Below are 16,869 nucleotides of genomic sequence, written 5' to 3'. Positions count from 1 at the left end.
CCAACACTGAACCAAATGCTGGGACAGAGGTAAAAGGAGTAAAAGAAGTGCTTTTGCCCTCTAGCTGCTCAAAACCACTTCCCCAATCATGACATTAATGAAAGTAGTGTTCTCCACGCTCATCTGGCCATTTTGGTTTGCCCGGGTCTAGTGTCTGCTGACGGGGCTGGCCGTGCCTGCAGACAGAGCAGCTCGCCAGAGTGCTGGGAACTCAGACGTGCCCCGGTGCCATTCAGGGTGATAGCTCAACCCCGTGTTCGCTTAGTGTAGCTTCTGCCTAAGTGAGCCAGTTGCATCACGTACTGTTTTTAGTAGCCAGAAGTCAATTGCTTTAATATTAAGTGGAAAACGTAGTTTTGCTTCTTCTAATCATGGAGGAGCTTTGTGTTATTAGAAATCCCCCAAATTTCCAGTTATTTTTTGATAATTGTGACATATATTTTTTTTCCTGTGATAAGTCTGTGGGGTATATTGAGTTTCAGGTGCAGGTGAGCAGTGATCCTTACCCCTCAGGTGTGCTGTGATGCCCCAGCACACCGCTCACGCAGTCTGAATAGGCCAGGAGGGTCACTTGGCAACTTCACATGAGCTGCTTTCCGCATTTTCTAGGTCTCTTTCATTCGGTAAACCCCTAACTTTTCTTGGAGTTTCTTCTCGACATCTGATAATTTGGTATAAGATGAATATCTTCCTGGAAAACTCAGATGCCTTTAAGCCATCATAATTATTTTATAGAAATACAGAAATATTGTTTTCTGCTTCCAGATATAATGATATTTATTATTTTTAAATGCACAAAAGATAAAACTTCAATATAAATCAAAATGTAAATGTTATGAAAAGGAAATATTTCCCCCAAATTGCTTTCAGAAATGAAAAATCAAGAAAATCTGTATAGAGCTTGCTGCAAATACTGTGTACTAGAAAATTTAATGCTGCCATGCTTAGGCCCACTCTGCCTTCATGTGGGACTAACAGGCTGTTTATAGGCAACAGTTGAGAATATTCCAAGGGCATGATAACAGATGATTTTTTTTAAACTTGCCAATTTTGTTTTCTTATTGTCTATCGTATATCATCATGATTCTATTTTATTTTAGAATCAATCTAGGTATAAACTAATCTGTAGGCCAAATGGAAGTTGCTTTTGCCTTCAAAATCAGAGTGGTTGAAGAATAAACATTGGCTAATTTAATTCACATTATGTTGCACTGAATAATACCTGTAATGTATTGTATTTAATAATATTTTTCTCTTACAGTCAGTGATGAAAAAGCCAAAGTTTAAAATCCATGTGTATTGCTCTTTAATCGTCTACTCTTTTTATACTTTGCCACAAACAGGATTAAAGACATTTAGAGACAGTTGTGCATTTCTAATTGTTTTCCATTTAGTTGTCACTTTGTGGATATTAAATGCAAAAAAAAAATGTCAGCAATGGTCACTTCTATAATTAGTTCAGAGTCTATTTTGTAGCTTCTACCATACCATGTCTTTAGGATGAGTGAAAACCTATGAAAGAGAAACAATTCGAGTGACATTGACTTCTTTCCTCCCAGAAGTCAAGTTCTTGGCATAAGCAAGGCAGAACTCTGAGGTTTTTTATTGTTCGTTCGTATTGATTCATCACTTCTTCAATCGTTTTCATCAGTGAAATAGCCTGTTGAATCTTTTCTCACTCAATTTGACAGCACTTTCTCTAGACTTGAAATAGGCTGAATGACTAATTTTCTTGTCACTTATACTTTTACTGATGTGAGACTTTGAGCGACGGTGCCACGAGGCATTTTCTCACTTGGTGATTTACAGAAGGTGAGGTGCACCGGGAGAATTGGAGAAGATGGAAATGGAAAATGCTGTAATTAAAGATACACAGATCCTTCACAGATCAATCCCCTGGGAAGAACTGATTTGAACATTTCTAATAAAAATATAGACCAAATACACTGTACCCTTGGAGCATCTCAGATTCTAAGAGGGAGACCTTCAGCTCCCTATGCTGGAAAGTCATGGAAATATGAGAACAGACCTTCTCCAAAAGTCTGTAATTTAATAGCCTGAAGAAAATCTATTTTTTCCCATTTTCATTTGCTCTTATCATTTCCTCAGAATTATTCTTAAACTTGGTTATATGGATATTTTCTTCTTTTTGAGCAGTGGTGGACTGTTCCTCTTCAGGAGTGTATCATTAGGGTTTGAAACCTAATCTAATATCTTATACCTCCATGTGTTTAATTTCCTTTTGCAAAATATCTATTTTATTTGGTTACATTGTTCAGTAAAGTCATCCTCTTTATCCATTACCAGACTGTGACATTTACTTTGAATGATTCATTTATTTGGAGTCTTAAACAGTACTAGAATTTAAATTTGTATTATATCAAAAGACAAACAAAACCTTTGTGAAAATGATGTATGGCTTTAGGATGTAACTGACATCTGTTCCTGTCTTCATAATTATGGAATTTCATCCATGTATTTTAGAGTTATTAAATGCCAGCTGAACCCACATGTGGAGTATGCCGCTGGTGTGGTAGTTTCCAGGAAAAGCGTTTAGGGTACAGAAGTGTGTTGGATCGGAGGCTCCTTCCAGAAACGCTCCTCCTTGGGCTTCTGAGAGATCACTCTCTCCCAACCCCTCCATCTCTCTTGCTTGCTTTTTTACTTCTGCCTACCCTCCGAGTAGAGGGGATGGGGCGGGGGGGAGGTGGTTCCTAACATTGCATTCTCCCCTGTTCTCCTCCAAGATCATCTCCAAACCTATGACTCACAGCTCTGGCTCAGGCCTCTCTGCTGAGTCCCAGTCAGCACTTCCAGATATTTCCCCCAGACACCGCTGTAGGCTGCTCACACTCAACCCTGACTCCTCCCTCTCTCTCACCAGTTGTGAGCACCCCAAGCCCAAGGTGCTCAATAAGATTCCATTGTATGGTTATTTCATATTTTGTTTTTCATTTCATCAGTTGTGGATATGGGGGTTGTTTCTACTTTTTAGCTATTATGAATAATGTCACTATGAACATTTGTGTACAAGTTTTTGTGTGAACATATATTTCCAGTTCTCTTAGGTATATACCTAGGAGTACAATTGCTGGATCATATGTTAACTTTTTGAGGAACTGCCAAACTGTTTTTCACAGTGGCTACACCATTATACATTCCTACTGGCAAAGTATGAGGATTCCAATTTCGTCACATCCTCACCAGCACTTGTCATTGTTCATCCCTTGTCCTTTTGGTTATAGCCATCCTAGTAGATGTGAAGTAGTATCTTATTGTGCTTTTGATTTCCATTTCCCTAGTAACTAATGACATTGAGCATCTTTTCTTGTGTTTACTGGCCATTTGTGTATCATCTTTGGTTAAATGTCCATTCAAATCATTTGCCCATTTTTTAAATGAGTTGTCTTTTATTTTTGATCTGTGAGAGTTCTTTGTATATTTGGGATGAAAGATCTTTATCAGATAAATTATTCACAAATATTTTCTCCTGTTTTGTGGGTTGCCTCTTCATTTCTCTTGATAGAGTCCTTTGAAGCACAAAAGTTTTTTATTTTGATGAAGTCCAATTTTTCTTTTTTCTTTGGTTGCTTTTGTTTTTAATGTCATATCTGAGACATTTAAGCATTTTAAGACTTTAGCTTTTGATCACTGTTCAAAACACTTCCCCCAAAAAATGAAAGTGTTATTTTTTTCTGTATCCTTTTTCTGAAACCTACCAGTAGTGGGAAGCAGTCCTGATTTTGTAAAATACTCTTAGCCATTCCTCTGAGCTCAGACTCTGCCAATGTTGGCTTGTCTTTTTACTAGGGTTGAAATACATCCATGGGTATATTAACGTGTTTGATTCATAGTAGCATTCTTCTGTTCACAGCTGTCTTAAGTAATCTTGTTTTCACAAGGTTTCTCTCCTGTGGGAGTGATGCGCCCATGCTCTCCTCTGCTTCACCTGCAAGGCCTGCTTCCACCTGCACCTGCTCCATTCCCTCCTCCCTCCACATCAGGGCACATCACCCGAAATGACCCTTTCTCCGCTACACAACAGCCCTTCATAGCCATGCCCAAGGCCATTCTTCAAGGTTCTGGTCATTTCAAATCTGCAAGTAACCTTACCTCTTCCACATGCCCTAAACATATATGTCATCCACTTCTGGAAATATGCAAAGAATGAGTAAGATACTGAGATATTTGAAGAAGCCCATTGATTGAACATATAGATGCCAGTCAGCATTAACCTCTTCAAAACCTGAGGGCACTCTAGACGTGAGCCAACCGAGCCAGTCTTTCCCCAGCACCTCCTGCCACCCTCTCCCCACCACACAGCTCCAGTTTCCTCTCTCCTCCTGCAACACCCCAAGCTCCTCTCAGCTTGTACCAATCTCTGTGCCTGAATGATCTTACACTCCTCACCCCACCCCTCCAGCCCGCATTTGGTTAGCTCCTTCCTGCCCCCAGATGTAAAAGCTTGTTGTCCCTGATTCTCCTTCTTGATGTAATGAGAGTTTACCTTATTCTGTGGACTTGTCTTTTAAATAGTTTTAGTCAGCCTTCCTGCTAGAATACAGGCTTACTGGGGGCGAGAGTGACATCTGTCTTGTTCCCTGGTTACATGCCCGTCACCTAGCATAGATGGGCACTCAGTACATGTTTCTTGAATGGATGAACACTTGAGTGCGGTGGATTTGCTTTTTCAAAGTGGCAGAGTCACTTGGGATCTTTTTCTGAGCACACTAGGATATTGTATAGAAATCATACACATAGGCCGGGCATGGTGGCTCACGCCTGTAATCCTAGCACTCTGGGAGGCCAAGGCGGGTGGATCGCTCCAGGAGTTCGAGACCAGCCTGAGCAAGACTGAGACCCCGTCTCTACTAAAAATAGAAAGAAATGATCTGGCCAACTAAAAATATATATAGAAAAAAATCAGCCGAGCATGGTGGCACATGCCTGTAGTCCCAGCTACTCGGGAGGCTGAGGCAGTAGGATGATCGCTTAAGCCCAGGAGTTTGAGGTTGCTGTGAGCTAGGCTGACGCCACGGCACTCACTCCAACCCCGGGCAACAGAGCGAGACTCTGTCTCAAAAAAAAAAAAAAAGAAAGAAATCATACACAAAGGCCCATGTGTATATTTAGTATTTTGACCATTCTCAGATACAGCCCATTTTGTCATTGTTAATGCATAGTAGTTCCAACAAAAGTAGTTTTATAGAAGAGCATTTTTTCTGGAGCAGTATCCCCACCATGGGTGTCATTTGTGTCCACATTTGACTTGCACTGTTTAAATCCCTTCTGTCGGAGTTCCCATGACTTCCTGAAAATTTTGAGCTGTAACATTCTGGTCTATTTCTGGAAGTAGGGACCTAAAAATAGCACCATCTCTTTTCTGCTCTCTCTGTGTCTGAGTCAGGTGGCCTTTTTTTTTTTTCTAATCATTGTTCTAACAACCAAACATGTACCTTTTATATCAATCTTTGGCTTAAAGAAGCTCATTCTGTTCTTCCAAAGTGTGAGAAAAGATACATTTGATTAGTGCTCTATTCCATTCTCACTAGATCACTTATTCTTATTATGAAATATTTTGTACATACTAGAAAGCATATATTATTTACATAAGTTCTAAAGAATACTAAAACATATCCCTGTGCTGACCTTCCATTTGTACCAGCCAACTTATTGGAGACTCTTCTTCCATGTGCCACCTCCTCCACACCCAGACATAACCCCTGGTTATCGTTCCCTTGCCTTACATTTTTCTGTGTATGTGGATAGCCCTGGGCAGCATGTTCCACTTTGCCTGTTTTAAAAATGTCTCTCAGTAGAATTGCACTGAATGTGTTCTTCAGTGATTTGCTTTTGTCATTGAGCATTGTCTTGAGTTTCATCCATATTAACATACATGGCTGTAGTTCATTTATTTTCACTGCTGTATAGTATTCCACTGTGTGACTGCAGTATCAATGGAAGTTAAAAATGGCTTCTTTCTCCTTTTTCTTTTTGCTGTTGTCTACAGAATGTTATAAACATTCTTGCACAAGCACACATGTGTAAGAGCTCACATACCAAGGACTGGAATTGCTGGCCCACAGAACACATGCATCTGCCTTTTCCTGGATAATAATCTCAAATTGCTTTCCCGAAGTCAGGCCAATTACCTCCCACCAGCAGGCTCTGAGAGTTCCTGTGCCCCACATCCTCCCTGACATTTGGCATTATTACATGTTTTATGTTTTGCCAATCTGATATATAGAAAATGTGGTTCTAATAATCCCTAATTATTGGTGATATTGAGCATCTTAATGGCCATTCATAGTGTATCTTATGGAAATGCTTATGTCATTCGACCATTTTTCTAGGAGATCATTTATCTTTTTCTTATGGATTTGTTAGGGGTTCTTTATATATTCAGGACACTAACTCTATGTCAGCAGTGTGTTGCAGGTGCCCTCTCCCACTTGGTGCTTTGCATCTTTGCCTTTTTTGTGGTATTGTGGGGAATAGTAGCTTTTAAGCTAAATATGGTCAAATGTACCAGTCTTCTCCTTGGTTGTTCATGTTTTGGGTTTCTTGTTTAATAAATCTTTCCATACCCCTTGGTCGTAAAGAGTTTGCCTCATACATTCTTCTAAAAATTTTATGTCACTTTTTTTAATCTAGGTAGAGTTTTACTTCAAATCGAAAACTCTCTAACCTCTCCTTCCAAGTTGCCTTTGCCTAGAACATATGTAGAAGTAGCATAGCCCAAAGCAGTGGACACAAATCCTAGGCATTCATTTATCCACTCAATAAATACTGTGTAAAGTGCTTATAAGTTAGGTAGTATGTGTGACATAAGGATAAACCTGCCTCATACAGAGTCCTCAAGGAGTTTACTGGGCTAAATGGTGGCCTCCAAAAAGATATATTCATGTCCTAGTCCCTGGAACCTGTGAATATTAACTCATTTGGATAAAGAGTATACGCAGATGTAAGTAAGTTAAGGATTTTGAGATGAGGAGTTCTTCCTGGGTTATGCAGGTGTACACTAAATCCAAGGACAAGTGTCCTATAAGAGACAGACAGAGAAGAGGAAGAGGCAGTGTAGCCATGGAGGCAGAGATTGGAGTGATGCAGCCACAAGCCCAGGAGTGCAAACAGCCAGCTAGAACTGGGAGAAGCAAGAATAGAATCTCCCCTCGAGCCTCTAACAGGAAGCATGGCTCTGCTGATACCTTGATTTTGGACTTCTGGCCTCCCAGAACTAGTGAGAGAGTAAATTTCTGTTGTTTTAAGCCATTCAGTTTGTAGTCATTTAGAGCAGCCAGATAAAGCTAATATAAGGAGGTTTAAGATGAGATGGTTATGCATGGTAACTGCAGCCAGAGGTTCCCAACCTTTTCTACACCCTCATATACTCAAGGGATGGAACGAACAATGGCAGCAAAACCTGGGGGTGCCAGAACTTTTGAGAGGGGTGCATGTGGATGTCAGAAGCCTCCCAGATGCTCCTGAAACATGGCTTTCTCTCCTTTGCAGGTAGCTGCTGGGGAGTTAGGCAGTCTGCAGAGTCAAGAGAGTAGCTAGCTCTGGGCTTGCTTGTGTCAGTAATAAGAGGCTGCATGAGTTAAGAAAGAAAACCAGGGGTAGGTACAGAACAAACATACTGATAGCAAGGGCCACTTTGCCATCTGAGTATCATGTCCACCCTCAGGAAACTGAGAGAAGGTCCTGGCAAGAAGGGTTTCAAGAGTTGAGAAAAATGCAATCTGCAGTGTAGCCTCTAACAAACAGTTCTTATTTTCCTTTGATAAAAGGTGGAGTTATTCCAAAGTGCTAAACAACAGTCAACAAACACATAGCATGAATAAGTAAAAGGAAATCAAAATGGAGTAATTTTTATTTTTCTTTATAAAATCAGCATGGTCTGTAGGCACAGGTGCAGCTTAAACATATGTACTCAAGTTTAGGTTGCAAGGTGATTTTTCTAGCCCACATATGTTTAAGTTAGTTGATTTGTCTTCCTGTGCAATTTAGCTCCCAAGCTTGCATGGGATCTTGAACTTAACACCATATGTTCTAGAATTCAGGATATTAGCTGAAAGCAGTAAAGGTTAGAAGACCTGGGATCTAGTCTCAATTACTCAATTCCATTACTAAGTCACTATGATTCTAGAAAATCACTTGAACTCTTTGAGCTTCCATTATCTGATCAGTAACTGGAGACCACAAGACTTCTCCGCTCTTGAGATGCAAGCATAAGAGGTGGGCTTGCCATAAAGCCTGATGCAGAGGTTTCCTCTAGCTTATCCACCACGTTCTTTCTGGAATGGAACCCCTAAGCCCACATTATGGGGCTAGCAGGCAATCCAGGTTGATTGTGCTTCTCTTTTGTGCTGGAACCTGGGTAGATGTTAATAGCTAGGATTCCATTTAATCCTCCTGGCAGTTCTGAGAGCAGATGTTGGTGTTCCCATTTTACATATAAGATAACTTGAGGCTGAGGGTTGGAGCAGCTTGCCTCGGGTCCCCCAGCTGGTGGGGGAAAGAGCAGCTGGAATTCAAACCCAGCCTTTCTTCTGCCAAAATGCAAGCTCCTTCCTGATTATCATGATGCTGCTGTCATTTCTAGAACTTAGCTGATAATCAGAATGAAGTTGGGACAGGTTTGGATTCTCAGGCTCTTGAAACAGCAGGTTTAGCGGAGTATCTTGAGGGTCTTGGAAAATTCTCTTGGAAATTTTTGATAAAATGTAACCAATAAAAACATACAACCTTTCTGGTCAAATAGAGAAATCAAGAAATATTAATAATTTTTGTTTGTTTGTTTAGAGTCAGATCTCACTATGTTGCCCAGGCTGGACTCAAACTCCTGGTCTCAAGTGATCCTCCTGCCTCAACCTCCCAGGTAGCTGGGACTACAGGCACATGCCACTGTGTCTGGCTTAAGAATTGATAAAATTTCTTACGTGAAAATGTAGACAGAGTGGGTCACTAAAGAAACGCAAAAATATCCAGAAACCAAGATGGGTTTCTGGTTAGTAATTTGAATGTTCTCTGTACTGAGTAATCAAGGAGAAAATTGCTCATTAAAAAAGTACTTTACTGTGTGTGGCTTTTAATGAGATAGTAATTCAGAACAGAATTAAAAGTTTCACATTTGTTAGCGGACTTTTTAAGAGAACAAAAGGGCAATGGCTAATATTGAAATGGGTATTAGATTTGTGACCAGGTGCCTCTGACCATCCACTCATGGGCATTATTTCAGCATTCAGTTCACATTTTAACATGTCGTACACGTGAGAAGAACCTTACAAGCATTTTGATGTCTAAATTATAAATGCCTTTTGTTATAGAAAGCAACCAGCATTGAAGCCCCAAGGATATTAGGTAAGAAAATGTCAGATGATACTGCTCCAAATTGCCCTTGCTACTAGTACTGCTAATAAATTCAGTTAAGATCCCAGGGCTATGTTTTTTAAGGTTATTAAAAGAAATGGTTTTTGGCACCCGTGAGATTCTTGGCTGTTTCTAAATGCTGCCAGAATTAGGGTGATATTTGTTTTCTCTTTGTCATGGTGTTTACATGCCCTGGCTAGGACCATGAGTGAAAATGCATTTGATGATCTCCTGGTCTCACCCCAATCCCTAATGGATGTTTGTCTAAATGACAACACCCAGTTTAGCACTGTTAACACTCCAGTTAGTGGGATGGGAGAGTGTGTGCTGTGTGTGACAGTTGGGGGCATGAATGGCAAGATCGGGAACCTTCTATGAAGTAAACACTTCCTCCTCTAGTATCCAGTTCTGGAAGTATCTTTTTGTTCTGTCTCCCATAGTGCCTTAATTTAGGAGTCAAACCATAAATATTCATTGAATCAGAGAATCTCAAAACTGGATTATTACTCCCAGTAAACACAGTGCTGGACTTTCTCTTAGGAGCCAGATTTCTCAGCCTTGACAAGGACAAGCTTATGACAATTGGGTAGTATCATCAGGACGTGAATGATGGGCTGCTGTCTGGGGTCAATTTATATGGTATTATGCACAGCATCCCTGTGTAGGTTTGATTGTGAGCCTGATTAATGTGGCAAGCTGCTTTCCAGATATGTGTCTTCCATAGAGTATTTAGCAAAATGCACACACATTTCTATTTTGTTCACCATTGTGCCAAGCACTGTATGTGGATGTGTTGGACGCAGTGGGGCCTTTCAGGAAACAGCAGGGCGATACTAGGCAGAGCATGACAGGTCTTTAGAGGGACGTGCCTGCTGTAACCCAGGCCCACAAGCAGACTGTGGACTGAAAGGGGGAGCCATGAATTGAGCGTTGACAGCGGGCCACGGCGGTCCGAAGGCTCAGGTGGTTGTCAGCCATAAGTTTAGCTCAGCTCTTTGAGTAATTTGTCACGCCTCGCTCAGCCCCTGCTGGGCCAGCACGTGCCAGCTTAGTGTCAGAGTGCCTGTTCGCCAGACGGCCACTCAGGCCTAACGTCCTGCTGTTCCCTGGACCAGCGGCTTGCTGGGGCCATGCACGCAGGGCCGAGCAGTGGCGACAGCCAAGTGCTGTGCAGAATAAGCGTGTTCATAATGAGACACGAATGGCATTAGTGGGTCCCTCTAGAATTGGGCCTGAGCAGGCGCCTCTCACCGAGAAAGTTTGGCAGCCTGTTCATTAAGGCAAGTCACCAGGAGTTCAGCCCACAGTTGAGAAGCCAGCTCAGGCTCATGCTGCCCAGGCTTTGGGCGGTTACACTCATCTATATAAAAGATCATAAATCATCAGAGGGGCCGCTTTTGAAATCTTCAAGCTCGTTTTCCTTGTTTAAAGTTGCATAGAGCAAGCTTGAAGAGAAATTATGGCATAGCCCTGTCCAGTAGTGTTGTCCACGACAACGACGGGCATGTCCCATATCCATGCAATCTGGTACAGTAACCCCTAGCCATGTGTGGCTGCTGAGTGCCTAAAAGGTAGCAAGTGGGTCTTAGGAAGTGAATTTTTACCCTTTTAGTTTAATTAATTAAAATTTAAAATTAGATAGCCACACGTGGCTCATGGCCACTGTATTGGACAGCACAGCCCTACAATGCCTCTGGTCTCCTCATGGTGTGAAATTCATCCTCCGAATATAACCAAAGGAACAGGAAGGCGAAGAGCCTGCATTTAGAAATTGGTGCGCATACTTTGCCATAAGAACACAGAAAAGTATTTACCTGTTTTAAAGCATGTGCTCTATCCGAAGCTAATTGGAAGGGCATAATTGTCACCAACTCATATTTTGAAACAGGCCACTTTGAAAAGGCAGTTTTAAAATCTAGTGAGAAATGCTAGGATTACTTTTCCTCTTCTGGAGCTGCAAATGCAAAACTGATGGTGATCCACATTCGCTGTGTTTCTGGAGAATTAGCTTGATTTTCAGAATGACTAAAACATGTCTCTGAGCTTTTGCATTGATAATGAGGAAGGGAAAAATGAGACATCATGCAGACTTCCCCGAGCATTAATTCATAAAGTCGTACGTGCAGTGCCTCCATCCATTGTCAGATTGTTCTGACGTTATCCTGTTATTGGAAGTGCATGATTCACCTTCTGAGGAAACAGAAGCCACACACAAAAGGGGAAGATTTGCTTTCTGCCCTGTGAAAGCCTGCCACACGCAGGGGTCCTATTAAGACAGCTGGAAAGTTGCTTCAGCGTGTTACGCTTGTAAGTTTTATTGGTGACTGGTTTTTGATTACACATTTGAATGCTGTGTGTTCCAGACTGCAGTTTTAATTAAAAGGCAATGGTCTTTTTTTTATTATTATTATTGCATTGTGCACTCTGCTAGATTCTCTCACATAGTAGTTCTTATTTTCTCATGCTCATAGCTTACCTTGGTTAGAGGTCTGATACCCCTCCAGAGTGTTCTTTCCTGGCCCTCTGGTTTCCAGTAACTTGAATTTTCTTATTTTTAAAAAGTGTGTGCACTGTCAGATCAGTTCTTGCATTAAGTATCAACTCATTACATCAGTAGACAGAGAAGAATGTTTTATCCATTGAAATAGGACATGAAGATCCAACATTGTCCCACAGTTTTTCAGTGGGAAAAGATGCCATTGCTAATCAGTGTCTTGTTTTTGTTTGTTAGTTTAAATCAACTTTAATTATCTTTTGATGTTATCCTGTAACTATTGGTTTACCTATTTTTAAATGATACTGGTGTTGAATGCAATTGAAGTCTAAGAGAAACTTAGGTCTCAAAATGAGAATTCTATTATGTATTATGACTAAGATTTAATTTTCTGATAAGATGCCAAATAACTTGCAAGATTCTTTTTTTACACACAAATATAGAAGTTGTGTAACTGTATGTAAAACAAAGTGAACTATGTCGCTGCGTGCTGCTCTGCACGTGCGTTTGTTTCCTTAACCGATCACTGCAGCTATGAAGAGCGAGCTCTGTACCTCGAAGCAATAATTCAGAACCACCGTGAAGTAATGACATTTGAGGATTTCGCAGCCCAGGTCTTTTCTCCTTCTCCCAGTTACTCCCTCAGTGGAATGGGTGAGTGTCTACATTATTCTCTCACGCACTTAAGATGCATTCGAGCAGCAGATGTACACCTGTTTTTCACAGATAAATGCTTGCAAATTTAAGAAGAGCATTCTCCCTCTGAATCAACTAATGAATATCAAAAGGAATGATGACATTCATTTTAATTTGTTTTGTATCCGAGCTGTTCACTCAGTTCCTTTCTTCAGCTATCCTGTTAACCTCCAAATCTAGCAAGGTTAATGAACTTTTTCTCAGTAATGTGCTCCGGTTCATTCAGGAGTGGGTTTCTTGCTGAGCTGGGAATATGTTGTTTAAAAGCGATGCCCGAATCAGTGCTTACTTATCAAAAAAGAGTTCCTCACAGTGGAAGCCGTTGCTACTAATGCTAAATGGGGATTATGCTGCCGAGATACGAGGGTCAGGGATTAATGCAGGAGACATGGAAGGACAGTGTCCCTGGGTCCATCATTACGGCAGTGCAGCGTGCGTGTGTCTCTCTGGAGTGGTCTGTGTCATGTGGACAAGCCGCCGACCAGAGCCGCACCTGGTGTGGAACTCGTTTAGAAACTAGTTTACAATAATTTTCATTTATTAGGCTAGTGGAAAACTGGCTTTTACTCTTTTTATATTTTCAATATGAAAAAAAAGTGTACTGCCCCTTAAATTGATTATATGATTAGTATGGTGTTTTTCAAAGAATAAAATTATTACTTGTACATTTCTGCATGTAATTACAGATTAATTGCCTTTCAGAGAGTAAATGGGATATTTAGTCAATGCATGTTGAAATTCTCAATGAGAAGCTTCCTTCATCTTCCGTGGGTTTAGACGCAACTGCGAGAGTGCTTAATAGATTTCTAACCTGTATCAATTGTCTCTGAACACTGCCTTACTTCTCCTATTCTGACTTGTTAACAAATATCTTACACACAAAGTGAAAAAAAATTAAATTCGGTGAAATAAATCACTTACAAATAAAATCAGCCATGCATCATTGTTTAACATCTCTGGCTTCAGTCCTTGCCTCTCGGAGCTTTGTTGGGAGATAAGAGGGAGAGGCATGCACTTGCACGGGGAGCCAGGAGCAGCAGGCAGAAGGCTCGGGAGATAAGCAAGCTGGCAGAGGTGCGGGAGCCTCGCGATTTACATAATCACGCCTCTGCTTCCTGGTGAGGCGTCAAGAAACACTGGGATGGCCTCTATTGATCTTTGTTGAACTGGAATACTAAACAACACGAGAAAGCTTATAACTTAAAGCTTTGATTAATGTTTCTTACATTAAAAAAGTAGAACAGCTGTGAATTGAATTCTTTTATACACTCTGCCAACGTTCTATCTCAGACCAAAAAAAAAAAAAAAAAAAAATCCGTTTCAAGGGAAATGAAGATTTCATACCCAGTCTGGCTAGAGAGGTTTAAAATCGTTTCTAATTTTTTGGTGAAAAAAACATGAAGGATCTGTAGCAAAGGTAATTTTGAAAAGATCTCATTCAGCTTTTTCCCGTCATCCTGAGATATTCCAATCCTCATGAGGACTTGATTTTTCAGTGCAGGGTTTTTTCTTTTTTTTAACTCTTGAGAGAGCTTTTCATTTCCTAAAATTAAAAGGAAAAAAGTAAATAGCTAGATGTTTACATTCCTTAACTCATCTATTACATTCTTAAGGTTATCGATTAAGATGTTATCAAAACAAATAATGATGGACTTTGTTTTCTATGTATATTTTAGCCTGTATGTAAATTAATTTGAGCTTTTCCAAAAGTTCATAGTTATTAAAACCAAAAATGAGTCAAGTAACATCTTAAGTGAGACTCTGGGAGCAATTTGAGTTTTTATGACCTCTGCTTAGAGAGGATTGTCAATAGGCTTCTTTGAGAGCATCACAATTTTGAAAGTTACTTAACAGAATAAAGATTCTGACAGCATGTAAGGGTGGGCATTAGAGCTTTTAAAAAGGAACATGAAACAAACATGAGATACCAAGATAAATGCTGATCCTTCTTCTATTCAAATTATTATTATCAGTATTACATTTCATAATGTCCGTGGTTTAGGGTATTCAGTGTTGAATGATAAAATTTTTTATATACATATCACACCTATCTTTGAGTGTGATTTTGAAGTCTGGGCATAAGGTTCTGTTTTAACACTGCTTATCACAATGACTAGGAAGGAACTAAAAATAAACTTGAACTGAACCGTGGGGGCAGGACAGAGAGGGTGGAGCATTTCAGCACTGCAGGCAGGCACTTCTCCAGAACCGCATTCTCTCCTCATTTACATGCCTGTTTTGCTTTTGAGGAATTCCTATCCTTGCCTGTACTACTTTTACAGCTGAAAACATTTTTCATTTATTCACAATGTTTTTTATTTTCTTGGGACAAGTACAATCAAGCCCAGAAGAGCTGGCTGGCTTAAACTATGGCATTGAGGTGAAGTCTGCTCTTCCAAGCAACAAGCCAACTGGAAAAATTGACCCTGAGCGGCTTAAGCTCCCACAGTGCACTTAGGACCCAATCAGACCATCTCTGGCCGTCAGTGTCATCAAAGCAGGGCCTTGGGCTTCTGCTCACATGCATATGCACAATCTGAGGAATTAGGAGCTCCTACGTTTTCTTTGTATCCTCACAACAAGGAGCTTTATCGTTAATGAAGAGGGAGAGTCACCTGAAGGCCTGTATTCGTTCCACACTGTATTTGTAGCAGCAAGCCAGAAAGCAGCATGCAGCCCCCACAAGGCCGCAATATCAGCCTTTAAGCGCGAGGTAAAAGTAAGAGATGTAAGAGATGTGCCAAGAGGGAGTAGCCTGTGCCCAAAGATGCCACTGTTGGAAAATGCCTCTGCCTCAGGCTCTCCCTGCCCGGGTGCTGTGCCGTCCACCTGAGGAGCCTGCTCAGGATGCGCTGCCAGCTAGGGATGGGCTGTAGGGCTGACACCTGAGTGCTCAACCTTTTTCAAAGGGCTTTAAAAGAACAAACAAACCTATTTTCCTAATCAGAAAATTTTTTTTTTAAAACATCATCTACCTACTCCATCCATTACTTGTATTGCTAATGCCTGGTGTATAATAGGTATTTGCCCTGCTTTTTTACCTAGCCCTATGGCTTGCCTTCCTTTATTGGTTCCTTTCTTTATTGACCTGCAATAAATAACCTAAAAAGTAGTCAGTATTAAAATATTATTTGCAATTAACATATATGTGTTTATACATCTATAGGGGTGTGTGTGTATATATGCATATATATAAATATATATTTCACATACATATGTACTGGAGTGGGGAACTAAGTTTGTCTTTTCAATCGTGTTACCAAGGAAGGGGGACCAGCAGAGAGGCCTTTAAAGGGTTAACTGGAATGGGCACCCTCGACTGCTGGGAGGGACTGATGTAATCACTGCAGCTCACAGCCAAGTGCATCTGTTCACCATGAGGTCATTCTTCTGCATGCTAATGATTTCGAAATTCAAGTATAATGTTTGACATTATCGGAAAGGATATAAATAGTGTAAATCTTTACTTTTTAGAAGCTGCTCTTATAGAACAAAAGGAGGGGGAAAAAAACCTTTAGTTTAGACTTGAGAGTTTCTTTCCAGAACTGTTTTAAAGATGGTTATCTGGACCTTAAAAATCTTGGAGGAATCCACTTGTGTCTGTTGATAAATGAATCCCAAAATCACTATTACAGTCGCAGCTTGCACTTTGGGGGCTGAGGACTATAGGTATGTCTCATGTAATATGTAATTTTGAGAATTTCCAAGTGCCTTGGTCAGAAGTTGATAAAGATGGATTTTTCCCAAAGAATGTCTAAAACCAAGTTAAATGAGTGGTTCATCTCAGTATACCCAAATTGACTTGGCATTTGCTGAAGATGCCAACACTATTTATGGTTCCTTTCTACTTCAATATTGCTATAGAAAGCCAGTAGAGGGAGCACAGGTCTTTGTTTATTTGTTAGCCCTACATAAACAGCATTTGATTTCTCCAAGATAGGATCAGAAATACCTCCTCCTTCATGAGAGACTGGATTGTCAAGGCTCCAGGATTTAGAACAAGTGGGAGAAGATTCCTCACTATGCCTCATCAGATTCTGCCACTTTTAATGTAGGTCATATTTGGAGCTTAAACCAGATTAGTCTGAGTCAATCTTAGGATGTCACTGCGACCCCTGCTATTGTATATGACTACAAAGTTTCATCCTGCACCCAACTGCGTGGATGCCCTCTTGGAAAGGCTCAACTACCTAAAAGAAAAGACTTTTGTAATTTTTTTCTACAACAAAATAATTGCATTAAGTTCACAGAAACTTTACCAGGAGATCTGCCTCGTGTCACTGGGTCATTTTGACAGCCAATGAAAT

The 16,869-nt window shown here is 40.5% G+C and overlaps 1 protein-coding gene across 3 annotated transcripts in view; it reads left to right on the top strand.

The window, feature by feature from the left end:
* RALGAPA2 (Ral GTPase activating protein catalytic subunit alpha 2) overlaps positions 1–16,869 on the top strand; it is a 316,728-nt gene that overhangs the window by 279,766 nt on the left and 20,093 nt on the right. For 2 of the 3 annotated variants that reach the window (XM_045529188.1, XM_045529189.1), the window contains exons 38-39: positions 12,399–12,520; positions 14,896–15,674. In XM_045529188.1, the coding sequence (XP_045385144.1) occupies positions 12,399–12,520; positions 14,896–15,020 (247 nt within the window). In that variant the 3' untranslated portion in view covers positions 15,021–15,674. Of the gene's footprint in view, positions 1–12,398; positions 12,521–14,895; positions 15,675–16,869 lie in introns of those variants that run through there. The other variant, XM_045529190.1, reaches the window with a different exon arrangement.

The sequence above is a fragment of the Lemur catta genome, chromosome 17 (genome assembly GCF_020740605.2).
Source record: "Lemur catta isolate mLemCat1 chromosome 17, mLemCat1.pri, whole genome shotgun sequence".
NCBI lineage: Eukaryota > Metazoa > Chordata > Mammalia > Primates > Lemuridae > Lemur > Lemur catta.
The sequence above is the reverse complement of the archived record's forward strand: the minus strand, read 5'-3'. Positions and strand labels throughout refer to the sequence as shown.